Raw genomic sequence first — 15,765 nt, 5'->3', positions numbered from 1 at the left:
TAATGATTTCAAGAGTAGATTCCTTAATAGCCCTCACCCATGTAGCCCATCCCTTTTCCCACCACCCCTCCAGTAACCCTCTGTTCTCCATATTTAAGAGTCTCTTGTTTTTGTCCCCCTTAGCCTCCCTTTCTAATCCCTTGGGATAGAAATCAGGGTCTTGATTGAGAGGAGATAGGCCATTGGGTAAGTAAAGCAATATCTAGTTCTCTTTTTGTGGAAGAAGGCAAAAGAGCTTGTAGTTGAATTGATGCAATTAAATGTGATACTGTGGGATTCCATTATCTTTCATATCACTGATAATTTGATGTCATATGAATATGCATTGGTCAGAAGTCTTGTCCTTTTGTACTGACACTGTGAATTGTTATATTGAAGAGTTTGTACTTAATTCAGCTTAACGCAGTTTAGTAGTAGAGGAATGAGAAGTATTTCTTAAAATATAGCTCCAATTAGCTAAGTCTGATACTAAGAATGAATTTAAGCTGGTGAGGGTCGTAGTGTAAATTGGAAGATGTCAGACTGGAGTCTGGCAGGTGAATTAGAAGGAGGCTATAGGAATAGTCTAGTACAGCAGTTCTCAAAATTTGAGGTCTTTGGACTATTGAGGACTCCAGAGAACCTTTGTTTATATGGCTTTACTCCTATTTACCGTACTATAAATTGAAATTAAAAAAATTTTTTTAATGTTTATTTTTGAGAGAGAGAGACGAAGAGATACAGACAGCATAGGTGAGGAAGGGGCAGAGGGAGAGGGAGACACAGAATCCGAAGCAGGCTCCAGGCTCAGAGCTGTCAGCACAGAGCCTGATGCAGGGCTTGGACTAATGACCTGAAATCATGACCTGAGCCAAAGTTGGATGCCTAACCAGCTGAGCTACCCAGGTGCCCCATCGAAATTAATTTTTTTTTAAAAGACTTATTGACTTAAAAAAATAGTAAACTCATTTGTTAACAATTTAAAAATATTAGTGACAAGAGTGGGGTTGTTTTACATGTTTGTAAATGTCTTTGATAGTCTGGCTTAATAGAGGACCACTGGATTTGCAGATCTTTTGCATTAGATGGTTGATAGGTTGTTTTGGTTGAACTATGTGAAGAAAATCCTGCCTCAAACAGAAAAATGTGGAAAAGGGAGGAATGTTTTATTTATTTATTTATTTATTTTTTTTTACAAATAGTTTATTGTCAAATTAGTTTCCATGTAACACTCAGTGCTCATCCCCACAAGTGTCCTCCTCCATGCCCCTCCCCCCTCCCCCCCACATCCATCAGTCCTCAGTTTTTGTAAGCAGTCAAGAGTCTCTCATGGTTTGCCCCTCTCCCTTTCCCCCACCATTTCCACCCTTCTTCTCCCCCTTGTTCCTCCGTCAAGTTCCTCCTAATCCTCCTATACGTGCAAACATATGATATTTGTCCTTCTCTGCCTGACTTATTTCGCTCAGCATAACACCCTCAAGGTCCATCCATGTTGCTACACATGGCCAGATTTCATTCACATCTTCTTGATCCATTCATCTGTTGGTGGACACTTAGGCTCTTTCCATGTTTTAGCTATTGTGGAGAGTGCTGCTATGAACATTGGGGTACATGTGCTGGGAGGAATGTTTTAATAACCTTTTCAAATAATTATATTCTCCTTTGACACTGCGCTCACAGGGTTCTTTTTTTTTTTGCACTGGCAGGTTTCTAAAGATTTGTTGCAATATGGAATCTGAAACCATATTATTGAACTTTTGTACAGTGTTACATTCAAATTCATTGGTCTGTCTTGCATTTTGAATGAATATTTACCATGCACGATTTTATGACATCATACATTGGTCATTTAGAAATCATTGGTTCACTGGTTTATGTAGCTTTTCTAAATGTTGACAAATTTAATTATATAGTTGTTAACATTTACACCCATCTCATCAGCTAAGTCTTTTAAGAATTGGGAAGCTGGCAAGCTCATAGTCGTAGACACAATTCTAATTTTTATTTCAAATCTGAATAACCATAGTTTATTGTTTATTCTTGAAAGTAAAAATGGTGTTTCATGAAAAAATCAGCTGGTTCAGCATTCTACTCAGGTAATCACACAAGTGTTTTTCTTTGAGATAGTCGTTGTATTTCCAGTTACAAGAAGTGCTTTTGGGTATTTCCCATTTCATCTCAAAGAATAATCACAGAGTATTAAAAAGATGTGTTCTGAGAGACACTTGGGTTACTCAGTTGGTTAAGCATCTGACTTCAGGTTAGATCATGACCTTGAGGTCTGTGAGTTCAAGCCCCTAGTAGGGCTCTGTGCTGACAACTTGGAGCCTGGAGTCTGCTTCAGATTCTGTGTCTCCCTTCCTACCTGCCCCTCCCCTGCTTGCACTCTTGTCTTTCTCTCAAAAAGAAAAAAGAATAAGCAGCATCTGACTCTTGAAATCAGCTCAGGTCATGATCTTGAAATTTGTGAGATCCAGAGCCTGCTTGGATTCCCTCTTTCTATCTCTCTGTGCCCCTCTCTCACTCATTCCCACACTCTTTTTCTCTCAAAATAAATTAACATTTTTAAAAAAAGATGTGTACTAAAATACCAAGAATTAATACAGTCAATTTTTACTGCTTCATCAAAGACATTCAAGTAAAAGTGGATTTTTGGTGTATGCTGTTAAGTGGGTGGCAGTGAGGAATTTCATGACTATTTTAGAACTTGGGTCATTGTCCTGATTCATGCTCAGTTTCCAGCAGGTTTTTTGTTTTCATTTTTAATATTTCTTTAATATTTATCTATTTTTGAGAGAGAGACAGACAGAGCTAGAGCAGGGGAGCAGCAGAGAGAGGGGGAGACACAGAATCCAAAGCAGGCTCTAGGCTCTGAGCTGTCAGCACAGAGCCGGACTTGAGGCTCAAACCCACAAACCATGAGATCATGACCTGAGCCAAAGTCAGACGCTTAACTGCTTAACTGACTGAGCCACCCAGGTGCAGTTCCAGCAGTTTTATATATCATTGCTTTTGCAACTCAGTGCTGAGGTTAGTACAGTTAAAAAAAAAAAGTTAAATAATGTTTTAGTATTATTATGAAAATAGTTTTGACTTTGTGGACACCCTGGAAGAGGTCTCAGAGACTTTTAGGGGCCTTCAGACCTCTCTTTCAGAACCACTAATCTACATTTGCAACAACACAGATGGAACTAAAGTGTATTATGCTAAGTGCAATTAGAGAAAGACAAATATCATGTGACTTCACTTATATGTGGAATTTAAGATATAAAACATGTGAACATAAAGGGAAAGGAAACAAAAATAATATAAAAACAGGGAGGAGGACAAAACAGAGACTCTTTTTTTTTTTTTAATATTTTTTGTTTATTTCTAGGAGACAGAGAGACAGTGTGAGCAGGGGAGGGTCAGAGAGAGGGAGTCACAGACCGAAACAGGCTCCAGGCTCTGAGCTGGCAGTCAGCACTGAGCCCGACGCGGGGCTCGAACCCAGGAACCGCGAGATCATGACCTAAGCGAAAGTCGGACGCTTAACCGACTAAGCCACCCAGGCGCCCCAGAGACTCTTAAATACAGAGGGCAAACTGAGGGTGACTGTAGGGGTTGCGAGTGGGGGATGGGCTAAATGGGCAAGGGGCATTAAGGAGGACACTTATTGGAATGAGCACTGGGGGGGTTATATGTAGGGGATGAATCACTGGATTCTACTCCTGAAATCATTATTGCACTACATGCTAACTAACTTGGATGTAAATTTTAAAAAAGAAAAAAGAACTAATTTAGAAAGGACAATGATTTTTCACAGTGGTTCATAACGGCCCTAAGCTTCTTTGAAAGATCTCGGCTGGTAGGGTTCTACTGTACCTATTCCTCTTTACTTCAGACAGAGTAGCTTCTGCTTATGTCTGTTTTATGGATTGGATTCCATAACTAAAAATATTTAAAAGCCATTAATCAAAAGAGAAAAGAACTGAGTGAATTAGTACTCTTTTAAAGAAGGGAAGAGTTCATCCTCCATGAATGCCTTTTGCAGTCAGTAATCACTTCATACCTTACTTCCACATGCTGCTTTGACACAGATTTCTGATGTCTACACACCTAACCCTTCTTGGTGGATTAAGCTTCTTAAGAAATAGGTGAATGGATTTGTAGAGTAAAGGTGACTTACTGGCCGTAAGACTAAGGGTGTGAGTTGAGCGGAAGAGAGTGGATGATTAGAGTGACCTCAGTGTGTGTGTTGTATGGAGGGGGTGTTTGTTTTTGTTGTTTACAGTGGTGTTTTATGATTGTATTAAGTGGTCAGTAGATGAGAGTGAAGTATTGGCAAATTATTTTATGTATGGTGTTTTAACTAGATAGGCATTGAGCAGTCAAGGCTTAGAGTGTGTGAAAATTTATTTACATTTTTCTATTTAAAAATATTGTAATATATGTGTTGAAAAGCTAAACAAAAACCTGCTTCTGGGGCCTCTGGCTGGTTCAGTCACTGGAGCATGTCTTTTGGGGTTGTAAGTTCAAGTCTCGTGTTGGGTGTAGCAGTTACTTAAAAAATCTTTAAAAAACCCTGCCTTTGAGGCGCTCTAGGTTGAGCCCTCTTTGGTCCTTTAGTGTAGGCCAGATAGTCCTTATTGCTTAGTTGTAGAAATTGAGGTTTAAGAGGTTGACTATCATGACAAATACAGCTACACAGTAGCAAGTGGCAGGGTGGTTTAAATTCTTTTTTAACTTTTTATTTTGAATTAATTTTAGATTTACAGAAAATTGCAAAGATAGTAAGTGGTGGAGAGTTTTAAATACAGATTTGTCTCACTCCAAAGCTAATGTGCTCTTTAATTACTTCTGTTTGTAAAATGAACATTCTGTTAAGAGGATGAAAAATGGTGCTCAGCACTGTGAAGAAAGGAGTTGTATTAGATAATATAGATTATTTTTAATTAATTTACAGCCTAATGGAAGAAATTGAGCAAAATCCAGATGCTTTTTAGAGCGGCAGACAACTCATATGCTCAAGTGGCAGGTATGACAACAAATACATTGCACAACTAAAAGCAGCTGGGAGGCATTAGTTTGTAATATGTAATCGGGTTTGGAAAGGGGGCAGGGAGGGGATGTATTTTCATACTGATAAGAGCCTAAAGGGTCTAATCTGGGACAGTGTGAGGTAGGTGAGGCTTGAACAGCAATTGTTATTTTAATTTTAAGGTTTTTTTTTAAAGTAATTGCTGCACACACCCTTGGGCTTGAACTTACAACCTCGAGATCAAGAGTCACATGTTCTACTGAGTGAGCCAGCCAGGCACCTCTGAACAGCAGTTTTTAGGAAAAAAAGGGACATGGTTTTTAGGGAGAAAAATGAATGTTCTAATAAAGGCAATGGTTTGATCTGGGATTGATCGTAGGAGGGATGTAGTAAAACAAGAAGATAACAGATGGTTTTGCTGGGATGTGATATTAGGTGATTAAGACTAAGCCAACTTCCTGGATTTCTACCTAACTCTCCATCCTTCCTTTCCCATTGAAGGCCAAAAGCCATTTTTTCCATTCAGTTTAACTCTGGATTTTTGTGAAGATTAGAGGCGAGGATAAATGAAAAAGTACTTTATAAACTGAGAAGTACTGGTTATTCATCTAACAATTATTGTTTTTGCTCTTTACTGAGTTTGGTACAAAGGAACTCAGTGAAGGGGAAAGGAAAAATTACTTCCCAGTTGTGTAACTTTCTGTTGTCAGAGAGCAGCGAGCTTGCTTAGTCATTCAGATAGCACTTAAAGTTGGCAATTGCTGGGTTGTTACCACGTTTTAGGGCCTACCACTTTTCTGAAAGAAAACTGAATTTTGTCATGTCCAGCGTTCACAAAGCTTAAAGTTGGAGGTGTGTCAGGTTATTAAGCTTTATTTTGGACAGTGGGGGAATATTGGACACTGGTGTCTGTTAGTAAAGCTTCTTTCTTCTGACAGTCCGAATTATTAATTAAAAGATGGGACACAGAGAATAAAGTAATTTTAAGGGCATTGTCTTTTTCTGTGTAGCACCATTAGATTTTAATTTTTTCTTTCCAAGTATGTCTTATCCAAAAAAATAAACCTTTAATGAGTATAGCTAAATCCATCTGTAAAGTAGTTAATCTTTGGAGGAAAGTTCATCTAGGTCATATAAATTGTCAGTCCATAAGAGCGATTACCTTTCTGATGACCAGAAATCTCACATTTGCCAGATAAGTATCTCTTCCTCCTGATAGTGCTGGACCAAAATTGCCAAATTTGGGGTTTATAGCTTCCTTATTTAGTGACTGCAAAGTGATTTTTCCCTTTAGTTGTCAGTGTTCATTGTCTAGGAGCTCTAGGCTCTGTATGCACAGCTAATAGTCAGAAGTAGCTTTGTGGAGGGGCTCCTGGGTGGCTTCGTGGATTAATCGTCTGGCACTTGGTTTCCGCTCAGATCATGATCTCACAGTTTGTGAGATCGAGCCCTGCATCAGCCTCTGCAATAGCAGCACAGAGCCTGCTTGTGTGTGTGTGTGTCTCTCTCTCTCTCTCTCTCCCTCTCCCTCCCCCCTCCCTCCTCCCCCTCCCTCTCCCCCTCCCTCCCTCCCTCCCTCCCTCCCTCCCTTCCTTCCTCTCCCACCTTGTTTGCATGCTCTTTCTCTCTCAAAATAAACTTTAAAAAAGTAGCTTTGTGGAGTCAAAAATAGCTTTGTGATCCTTGGCAAGTTACTTCTTGTCCCTCAATTTCACCACTGTAAAATAGGGATAAAAATACCTACCTCTGGATTCTTGGGTTTATGTGAGGTAATTCATTATTTATTTGTTTGTTTTTTGAGTGGGTACAAGTAGGGGAGCGGGGTAGAGGGAGAGAGAAAGAGAAACTTCTAGGGAGGCCCCATGCTCAGTTCAGAGCCTGACACAGGACTTAATCCCATGACCCTGGGATCATGACATGAGCTGAAATCAGGAATCAGATACTTAACCAGTGAGCCACCCAGGTGCCCCCTTTTTTTTTTTTTCTAATGGAAAAAGAGAGTTAATACAGATATCTGTCTGCATCCTCTAGATCTTTTATTGTAGCTTTATTTATTTATTATTTTTTTAAAACATTTTTATTTCTAGGAGAGAGAGAGAGAGAGAGAGACAGCGTGAGCAGGGGAGGGTAAGAGAGAGAGGGAGACACAGGCTCTGAAATAGGCTCCAGGCTCTGAGCTGGCAGTCAGCACAGAGCCCGACGTGTTGCTCGAACCCACGAACCGCGAGATCATGACCTAAGCGAAAGTCGGACGCTTAACTGACTAAGCCACCCAGGCGCCCCTACTGTAGCTTTAATAGAAGAAATAAGATGAAAACATTTGGGTCCTCTGAATTATCTGCCTCATGTCTCATTTACCTTCCTTTCTCTAGAGGCAACCACTTTAATGTATTTTTTCTAGTCTCTGTCTTTACTTTTACTATATATACATATATATATATGTGTATGTATATATAATGGAGATACATATATGTGTATATATATATATAATGGAGATATATATATATGTGTGTATATATATAATGGAGATATATATATCCATTAATAAGTGTATTGTTTTTTCTATTTTACGTAATCTGCCAGGTATATATATCTGCAATTTTCTTTTTTCATTAAACACTTTTTCCTTGAAATAACCTCATAGGGTAACTTTGTCCAGATATTCTGGTGGTGTTCTATTCTTGATATACCATATTCTGGGTACATATGTAGCAGAGTGCTCTGGTTTACTCCTTTAGTTGGATAATTTAAGTTTAATTACATCACTACCTAATGAACTGATAAGTACATTTATTATATGCTTATCATTGAGGGAAGCTGGCCTTTGATGTTAAAATATAAGGCCAGATATGATAGGCACACAACTACCCATTCTTACCTGTGTACCTAATATATCTGGGGCTCTTTTCCTCTCTTTCTATTTCCCTAAGGTTCAGTTCAGATTCTAAATACCCACAAAATTTTCCTCACATTTCCTGCTCAGATTCCAACCTAATTTTGATGACATGTCGTGCTTCTTGGCACTTTTCTGATCTTCCAGTTTTAAATGTGTGGGTCCTTTCTCAGGTTATATCAGAAGTTACGAACTCAAAATCTGTTGAGGTCAGGCAGCTGATGGAAAAGAATGATGCTGGATGGGTATTGTGGCACAATGTAGATTAGAGATTACATGGCTCTTGACAAAGGGGACATTTGCTACTAAAATTCCAGGCTATTGTTAGATGATTACATTTCTGGTTTGCTTAATCATTGTTTTTTATGAGGGGCCCAAAATCTGTATTTCTGCCATAGCCCTATTTTAAATGTTACCAGCTAGTTTGAGATAATATGTACACATACACAAACATTTCCACATACATGCATACTTATATATACGTGAAATATACTGTAGTTATAACAGGCCAAACAAAAAACTGGTTTTTTTTGGTTGTATCCAGTCTTTTGTGATTGCCTCCTTTTTGCAACCTCTTAATTAAATGACAGATTCTACCAAGAATCTTCCTTTCCGTGGCTTGCTTTTGTTGTGAGAATTCATGAAACATGATTTTAAGTTAGAAGTTACTTCTAAAGGACCTTGATCAATTCAGCCTTTGTTTAAAAAACACTAGGGGCGCCTTGGTGGCCCAGTGGGTTGAGAGTCCGACTTTAGCTCAGGTCATGATCTCGTGGTTCATGAGTTCAAGCTCTGCTTCAAGGTCACTACTGTCAGTCTGTCAGTGCAGAATCTGCTTTGGATCCTCTGTCTCTGTCTTGCTGCCCCTCCCTCTCTTGCGTTCTCTCTCAGAAACAAAACACAACATAAAAAACACTTAAGTGGTGATTGTCATTAATTTAGAAAATGAGTACAGTTTACCCTTGAACAACAAGGGTTTGAACTGCCCATGCCCACTTACATGTGGAATTGTTTCAGTAAACATGAGAGAGTACTGTAAATGTATTTTCTCTTCCTTATGACTTTAACATTTTCTTTCCTCTAGTTCACTTTACTGTAAGAATGCAATATGTATGGGCACCTGGGTGGCTTATCGGTTAAGTATCCAACTCCTGACTTTGGCTCGGGTCATGGCCTCATGGTTCATGAGATCGAGCCCCGTGTCAGGCTCTGCGTTGGCAGCATGGAGCCTGCTTGGGATTCTCTCTTTCCCTGCCCCTCCTCTGTGTGTGCATGCGCATGCGGTCACTTTCTCTCTCTCTCTCTCTTTCTCTCTCAAATAAACATTTTTAAAAAAAGAATACAGTCCATGATACATATAACATACAAAATATTTGTTAAGCAACTGTTACTGGTAAGACTTCCAGTCAACAGTGGGTTATTAAGCGCTTAACTTTTGGGAGAGTCAAAAGTTACAACATCTACATTATTTAAAGGTCAATTGTGTATGTTTCAGACCCTTTGTTAGGTTCCAGGATAGTAAACAAATGATACTGTCCATATCCTCGAGAAGTTTATTGTGCACTGGGGAGAGTTAGAGACTTCAGAAGGTGAACTCCCTGGGCAGCAGACTCTGAACTGGAGGTAGTCCTGCACGAGTTGTATTAGAGAGTGCTTTTAGGATCAGCACGTTGGGAGAGAAGAGGAATGGGGTGAGGGAGAAATTGAGTTGTGATATGATCTTAAGGGAAGGACTCAGCCAGTCCTGTGGAGAATGTGAAGCTGGGAACAGCCTTTAAAGTTACCCTAAGTTGAAGTGATGGGGTCTGATTTTGCTGATGCGCTATCCTAGGAAGAGGATATGACATTGGGTAAGGCAGTTCTTCAGTGGAGGCAGTTCTGAAGAGGACTGATAGCTGAGGGTTATCTTTCGGTAGTACTTCTCAGCAGCTGGGACAACAAATCCTTCAGTCCTAAAGGGAGATCTGTGTAGTTGGTATTATAACAGTGTCCACTATAAAGAGTCAGAGTCAACATGGATACTTGTAAACAAACCATTACGTGCTGTGGAATGACTGATTGTTAGAGAGAGTTAGGAAAGGCTTATAGAAGAGATGACATGTAAGCTAGGTTTTAAAGAATGAGTTAGGTTGTTTGGAAGGGAGTAAGCTTAGAGAAGGGGGCATCTTTCATTGAGTCACTGACATTTCATTACAGATGGGAAAATGATTTGTTTGAGGGGCAAACAAATTGCTCAAGTTAAATGCATGAACCATTTTTCAATTTCTACCAGTAATAATGAAAATCATGAGTCCATTTGCAAAATCTTGGTTTGTTTCCATGGTGATAATTACAAAAACAAAAAACACTTAAATCCCAGTATGATCATGTTTGAGATTAAGCCAAGCTCATTGTGGCCAGAGCCAAAAAGATGGGCTGAGCTTGAGTTGAGAAGCTTTTATTCTAGGACTCTAAATTGGATTTTGGTCCTAGCATTGTCCCTCATTCTTGAGTCTGGAACAGATGAATTTCCTTAACACTGAACATGTTATTTTTTGTTGCTTGGTTTGTTCTCTCCTAGAATTGAGGGTGTCCGTGGGGAGTCAAGAGATAGGTTAAACTGGGGCCTTTCCACTTACTACTTTTTTGACTTTGGGAAATTTGGTTAACACTTGATCCTGTTTTTTCCATCCTTAAAGTACAGGCAGTGATGCATAATACTATCGTATTAAGATTGTTGAGATAATATATAAGAGCCTATAAACTGTGAGGTGTTTCCCAGGGCATTTTATTACTACTTAAAATCCCTTTGTGAAATATATGTGTGAGGCTAGGTTTTTGTTATGGTAAGATTATTAAAAACACATTTTGATTGTCACCGAGCTGTGGATTTGGTCTGTAGAATCCAGCGCTACTGAAACCCAAATTAACATTAAAATCTTCAATATAAGGATGAATGTCACAGAGGAAAACTTAGTTGGCTTTTGAACCCTGCCATGTCTGCTGTATGGAAGATGTCAGATTTACATGAACAACAGATTTCTGGTTGTGGGGGTGAATAAGATAATAGATGGCAAAATTATTGTAACAACTTTATTACAGCTCACTGTTTTTGCTGTGCTGATGATGGGTCAAAAATTTATTCAATAGATAAAGTGGGTATATAGGGGCTCTGACCCAAGGGCTCAGTATGAGAGAGATTACAATCAAAATGAAATGGTCCAGAATGAAATGCTAACCTCTAGCAATGAAATGCTAACCCCTAGCACAACTGTTAATTCTGAATGAACTGTTGAAAAACAAATGTATAGATAGACCCATAGAGGTCTAGACTTTGGCTAAGCTTCCAAGAATATTTTTCCTGGAAAGGAGAGGCACCAGTTAATAGGCTAAAGGCCCAGTCTGTCACTTTGTGACACCTGTTAAATTGAGAAGGCAGGAGGGGCGCCTGGGTGGCTTAGTCGGTTAAGCGTCCGGCTTTCGCTTGGGTCATGACCTCGTGGTTTGTGGGTTCGAGCCCCGCGTCGGGCTCTGTGCTGACTGCCGGCTCAGAGCCTGGAGCCTGTTTCAGTCTGTGACTCCCTCTCTCTCTGACCCTCCCCTGCTCATTCTCTCTCTCTCCTAGAAATAAATAAAACATTAAAAATTAAAAAAAAAAAAAAAATTGAGAAGGCAGGAAACTTCAAGCAGATCTCATTATTGAATGAGAAATGATGATTATATGAAATATAACCTCTAATTCCACGAGAATGGGTTAGAGTCACTTGAGCCTTTCAAAATACAAATGTCTGCATTCCAACCCTGGACTTTTTGGTCCTCACTTCTAGAATGGGGCATGGGGGGTTTTATTTTGAAAAGCTTGTCAGCTAATTCTGATGTGGCTCTCTTGAACCACTGGTTCACTGAGCTTTGTTTAATCAGAGTTATGAAACCCCTGGATGTGGGATAAAGAACTAAGTGTTAGAATTTTTTTTTCTAGGAGAGTTTAGGGGACAAATGTTGATTTCTGTAAAACCATTAGGTATTTAGGGACAGCTTCATCTTTTCCAGTGTTGCACAGAATGTTTCGGTTGTTGGAATAGCTGGAAGTACTAAAGGGACACTGAAACACTGGGGAGTACTTCCAGATGTTGTATTTAATTTTATTATATGAATGAGGAATGATTTTACTAGGAGAAAAAACTGTTCCATCTTATGTATATAATAGAAAAGTCATTGTGTCACAAAATCCAGATAAGCACATTTGGCTATTTTCTGAGTTTTTATATTTAAAGTACATAGTTTATTCAGTATTTTCTTGTCTGCTGATAGATAAATGGTAGCAGATATCTTAAGTTTAAGGAAAATTTATGAGGGGGACAGAGTTTACTTTTGAATAAACTATACCTTTAACTTGTTTTTTTATTCATATCTATCTAGGGGAGAAAAAACAAACTTCTGTACTTGTTGAAACACTTTGGTCCAATTCATTAAGTACATAGTTTAGATAGTAGAGGGGAATCATTTTTCACCAAAGATTTTCTGTAATGTTTCCAAAGATGGAAAAGTGGGGGACCATAAAGAATGGTCTTAAGAACTAAGACTCCAAGAGAATGTCAGGGCACCAGACTGGGATTTGGAGACCGGAAGAGGTGTATTCATAGTTTAAAGAACATTTAATAGTGCAGCATTTTATATGCCAAAAATAAAAATAATAATAGGGCAAAAAGCCTTTTTTACAATGCAAACTGTAGAAAATAAGCCCTGATAAAAGTTGTTACTTCTCAGGTGATTGTGATAGCAGAATTTCATTGTAATTTTTAACAGGTATTGTGTGTAACCTCCTAAATCTGGCATAGTGGGCCTGAATTCTTCTTTAAAAGAGAGCTTAAAAAATTTTTTTAAAAACCTGGTTTTAAAGGGATGATTGATTATTGGTGGGATCTGAAGTTTAATCTCACATTATGGTACTGGTAATTCAGCTCAATTTTAGAAGATCTTTTATCATTATAGAGTTTTAGGATATTGAATGAGATTGAACACTATGCTATAGTATGAATGGGCCTAAACATGTAAATGACATATTTTTTAAAGAATTAATTGTATTCTGTGGTCTTTAAAAAGTAATATGTTTTTCTTCTTTCAGCTATCTGAAGCAAAGACTCACTTTGAAGATGTTTAATAAGTCATTTGGAACACCCTTTGGGGGTGGCACTGGTGGCTTTGGCACAACTTCAACATTTGGGCAGAGTAAGTTTTTTTTTGAATGTTTTATTTATTTCTGAGAGAGAGAGAGAGGGAGACAGCGTGAGCAGGAGAGGGTCAGAGAGAGAGGGGGATACAGAATCTGAAGCAGGCTCCAGACTCTGAGCTAGCTGTCAGCACAGAGCCTGATGTGGGGCTCGAACCCACAAACTGCGAGATCATGACCTGAACCAAAATCGGATGCTTAACCGACTGAGCCACCCAGGCTCCTCCAGAGTAAGTTTTACAAAAGAACAAAAGAAAGGGAAAATATTAAGCTATTGTTATTAAGAACAAATCCATTCTGATGGCTGAAATAAAAAACATAAGATATAACAAATGTTGGTGTAGACGTGGAGAAAAAGGAACCCTTGTACACTGTGGTTGGTAATGTGAAATGTGCAGACATTGTGGAAAATAGTAGGCAAGTTCCTGAAAAATTACAAGTAAAATTACCTTAAGATTCAGTAATTCCATTACAGGGTCTTCACCCAAAGAAAACCAAAATACCAATTTGAAAAGATATATATAACCCTATGTTTATTGTAGCATTATTTACAATAGCAAAGATACGGAAACAACCCAGTATCTGTAGATAAATGAGTGGATAAAGAAGATGTGGTGTATATATACAATGGAATATTAGTCAAAAAAAGATCACTTAGCCTTTTGGCTAAGATCAGTGTAGTCATAAAAAAGAATAAGATCTTGCCATTTGCAACAACACGGATGGACCTAGAAGGTATAATGCTAAGTGAAATAAGTCAGGGAGAGACAAATATATGATTTCACTCATATGTCGAATTAAAAAAAATTTTTTTTTAATGTTTTATGTATTTTTGAGAGAGAGCTAGAGAGAGCATGGGCAGGGGAGGGTCAGAGAGAGAGGGAGACACAGAATCTGAAGACAGGCTCCAGGGTCTGAGCTGTCAGCACAGAGCCCGACATGGGGCTTGAACCCACGAACCGTAAGATCATGACCTGAGCCAAAGTTGGATGCTTAACCGACTGAGCCACCCAGGCGCCCCTCATATGTGGAATTTAAGAAACAAAAAAGACAAATGAACAACGATAAAAGGGACAAAACAACAGACTCTTAAATACAGAGTCTGAAAGGAATGAAACTCCAAAACTAAGGTAACATTGTGTGTTAATTATACTTGATTACATACATTTTTAAAAACAAATCCATTCTGATAGCTTTAGATAGGAATTTTATTCATACTTTGGTCTTTATAACAAATTTTTTTTGAAAAATGACCAGATGGGGATACCTGGGTGGCTCAGTCAGTTCAGTGTCCAACTTCAGCTCAGATCATGATCTCATAGTTTGTGGGTTCAAGCCCCACATTGAGTTTTCTGCTGTCAGGACAGAGCCTGCTTTGGATCTTCTGTCTCCCTCTCTCTGCCCCTTCTCCACACAATCTGTCTCAGAAATAAACAAATATTTTAAAAAAGAAATCAGAATTAAAGATGCCCACCATCACTAATTCTGTTTTTAAAAAATGACTGACGAGCATCTGGGTGGCTCAGTTGGTTGAGCGTCCAACTCTTGGTTTCCAGTAAGGTCGTGATCTACAGTTTGTGAGCCCCGCGTCAGGCTCCGCGCTGACAGTGTGGAGCCTGCCTGGGATTTTTTCTTCTACTTTCTCTGCCCCTCCCCTGTCCACTCTCCTTCTCTCAAAATAAATACACTTAAAAGTTTTTTGTTTTCATGACTGTATGATAAGATCTTGTTAAAATTTTTTAAGAAAATAGAAATAAGTTTCAAGTTTCTGTGTTTCTTTGAACATTAGTAGAGGTACTTGTGGGATGCCTGGGTCCCTCAGTCAGCTTAGTGTCCGACTTGGGTTCAGGTCATGATCTCATGGTTCATGGGTTCCAGCCTTGTGTCTCGCTCTGTGGTGACAGCTCAGAGCCTGGAGCCTACTTCAGATTCTGTCCCTCCCTCTCTCTGCCCCCCCCTCTTCTCGAGCATGGTTTCTCTCTCTGTCTCTCTCTCTCTCTGTCTCTGTCTCTCTCTCTCTCTCACACACACACACACACACACACACACACACACAAATAAATAAACATTAAAATAAAAAAAAGAAGGTACTTGAAATGTAGGCTCCAGACCCAACATGGGGCTTGAACTCATGACCTTGAGACTAAGAGTCACATGCTATACTGAAGAGCTAGCTAGGTACCCCATACTTGAAATATTTTATTAATTGGTTCTTGTAGCAAAAAGTTAAGTGTGTTAAAGATTTTCAGACCAGGAAATAATCTATTTATATTTAGTAAAAAATGTAGTTATTAAATAACTGCTCTGAGATTTGCTCTGTGAATAATATTCAGAGGCAAAACTGTTAAGATATCAAAGCCCCTAATCCCCAGCAGCCCTCCTAAGATCCACTTCCCCTTCCACTTAGTATTGTACATGACACTAGTTGCGTGTAACAACACTCACTCTCTTTTGAACTTTTAATTAAAAATTTTATACTTATACAAGTAGAAGGAATGGTGTAATGAACTCTCATGTACTTATTTCCTAGCTTCAGCAGGTCAGCATTTTACTAGTCTTGTTTGTTTTTTATTTTATTGTATTTTATTTATTTTTATTTTAAATATATATTTTTTAATGTTTATTCATTTTCAGGAGAGAGACAGACAGAACACAAGCAGGGGA

At 38.8% G+C, this 15,765-nt stretch overlaps 1 protein-coding gene across 1 annotated transcript in view; it reads left to right on the top strand.

The window, feature by feature from the left end:
• The window catches only part of NUP98 (nucleoporin 98 and 96 precursor), a 115,235-nt gene that overhangs the window by 3,192 nt on the left and 96,278 nt on the right, over window positions 1–15,765 (top strand). Inside the window, exon 2 of the mRNA XM_039252054.1 lies at window positions 12,997–13,100. Coding sequence (XP_039107985.1) covers window positions 13,025–13,100 — 76 coding nt within the window. The 5' untranslated portion in view covers window positions 12,997–13,024. The remainder of the gene's footprint in view (window positions 1–12,996; window positions 13,101–15,765) is intronic.

Source organism: Hyaena hyaena, unplaced genomic scaffold, assembly GCF_003009895.1.
Source record: "Hyaena hyaena isolate Hyena2069 unplaced genomic scaffold, ASM300989v1 scaffold_406, whole genome shotgun sequence".
NCBI lineage: Eukaryota > Metazoa > Chordata > Mammalia > Carnivora > Hyaenidae > Hyaena > Hyaena hyaena.
The sequence above is the reverse complement of the archived record's forward strand: the minus strand, read 5'-3'. Positions and strand labels throughout refer to the sequence as shown.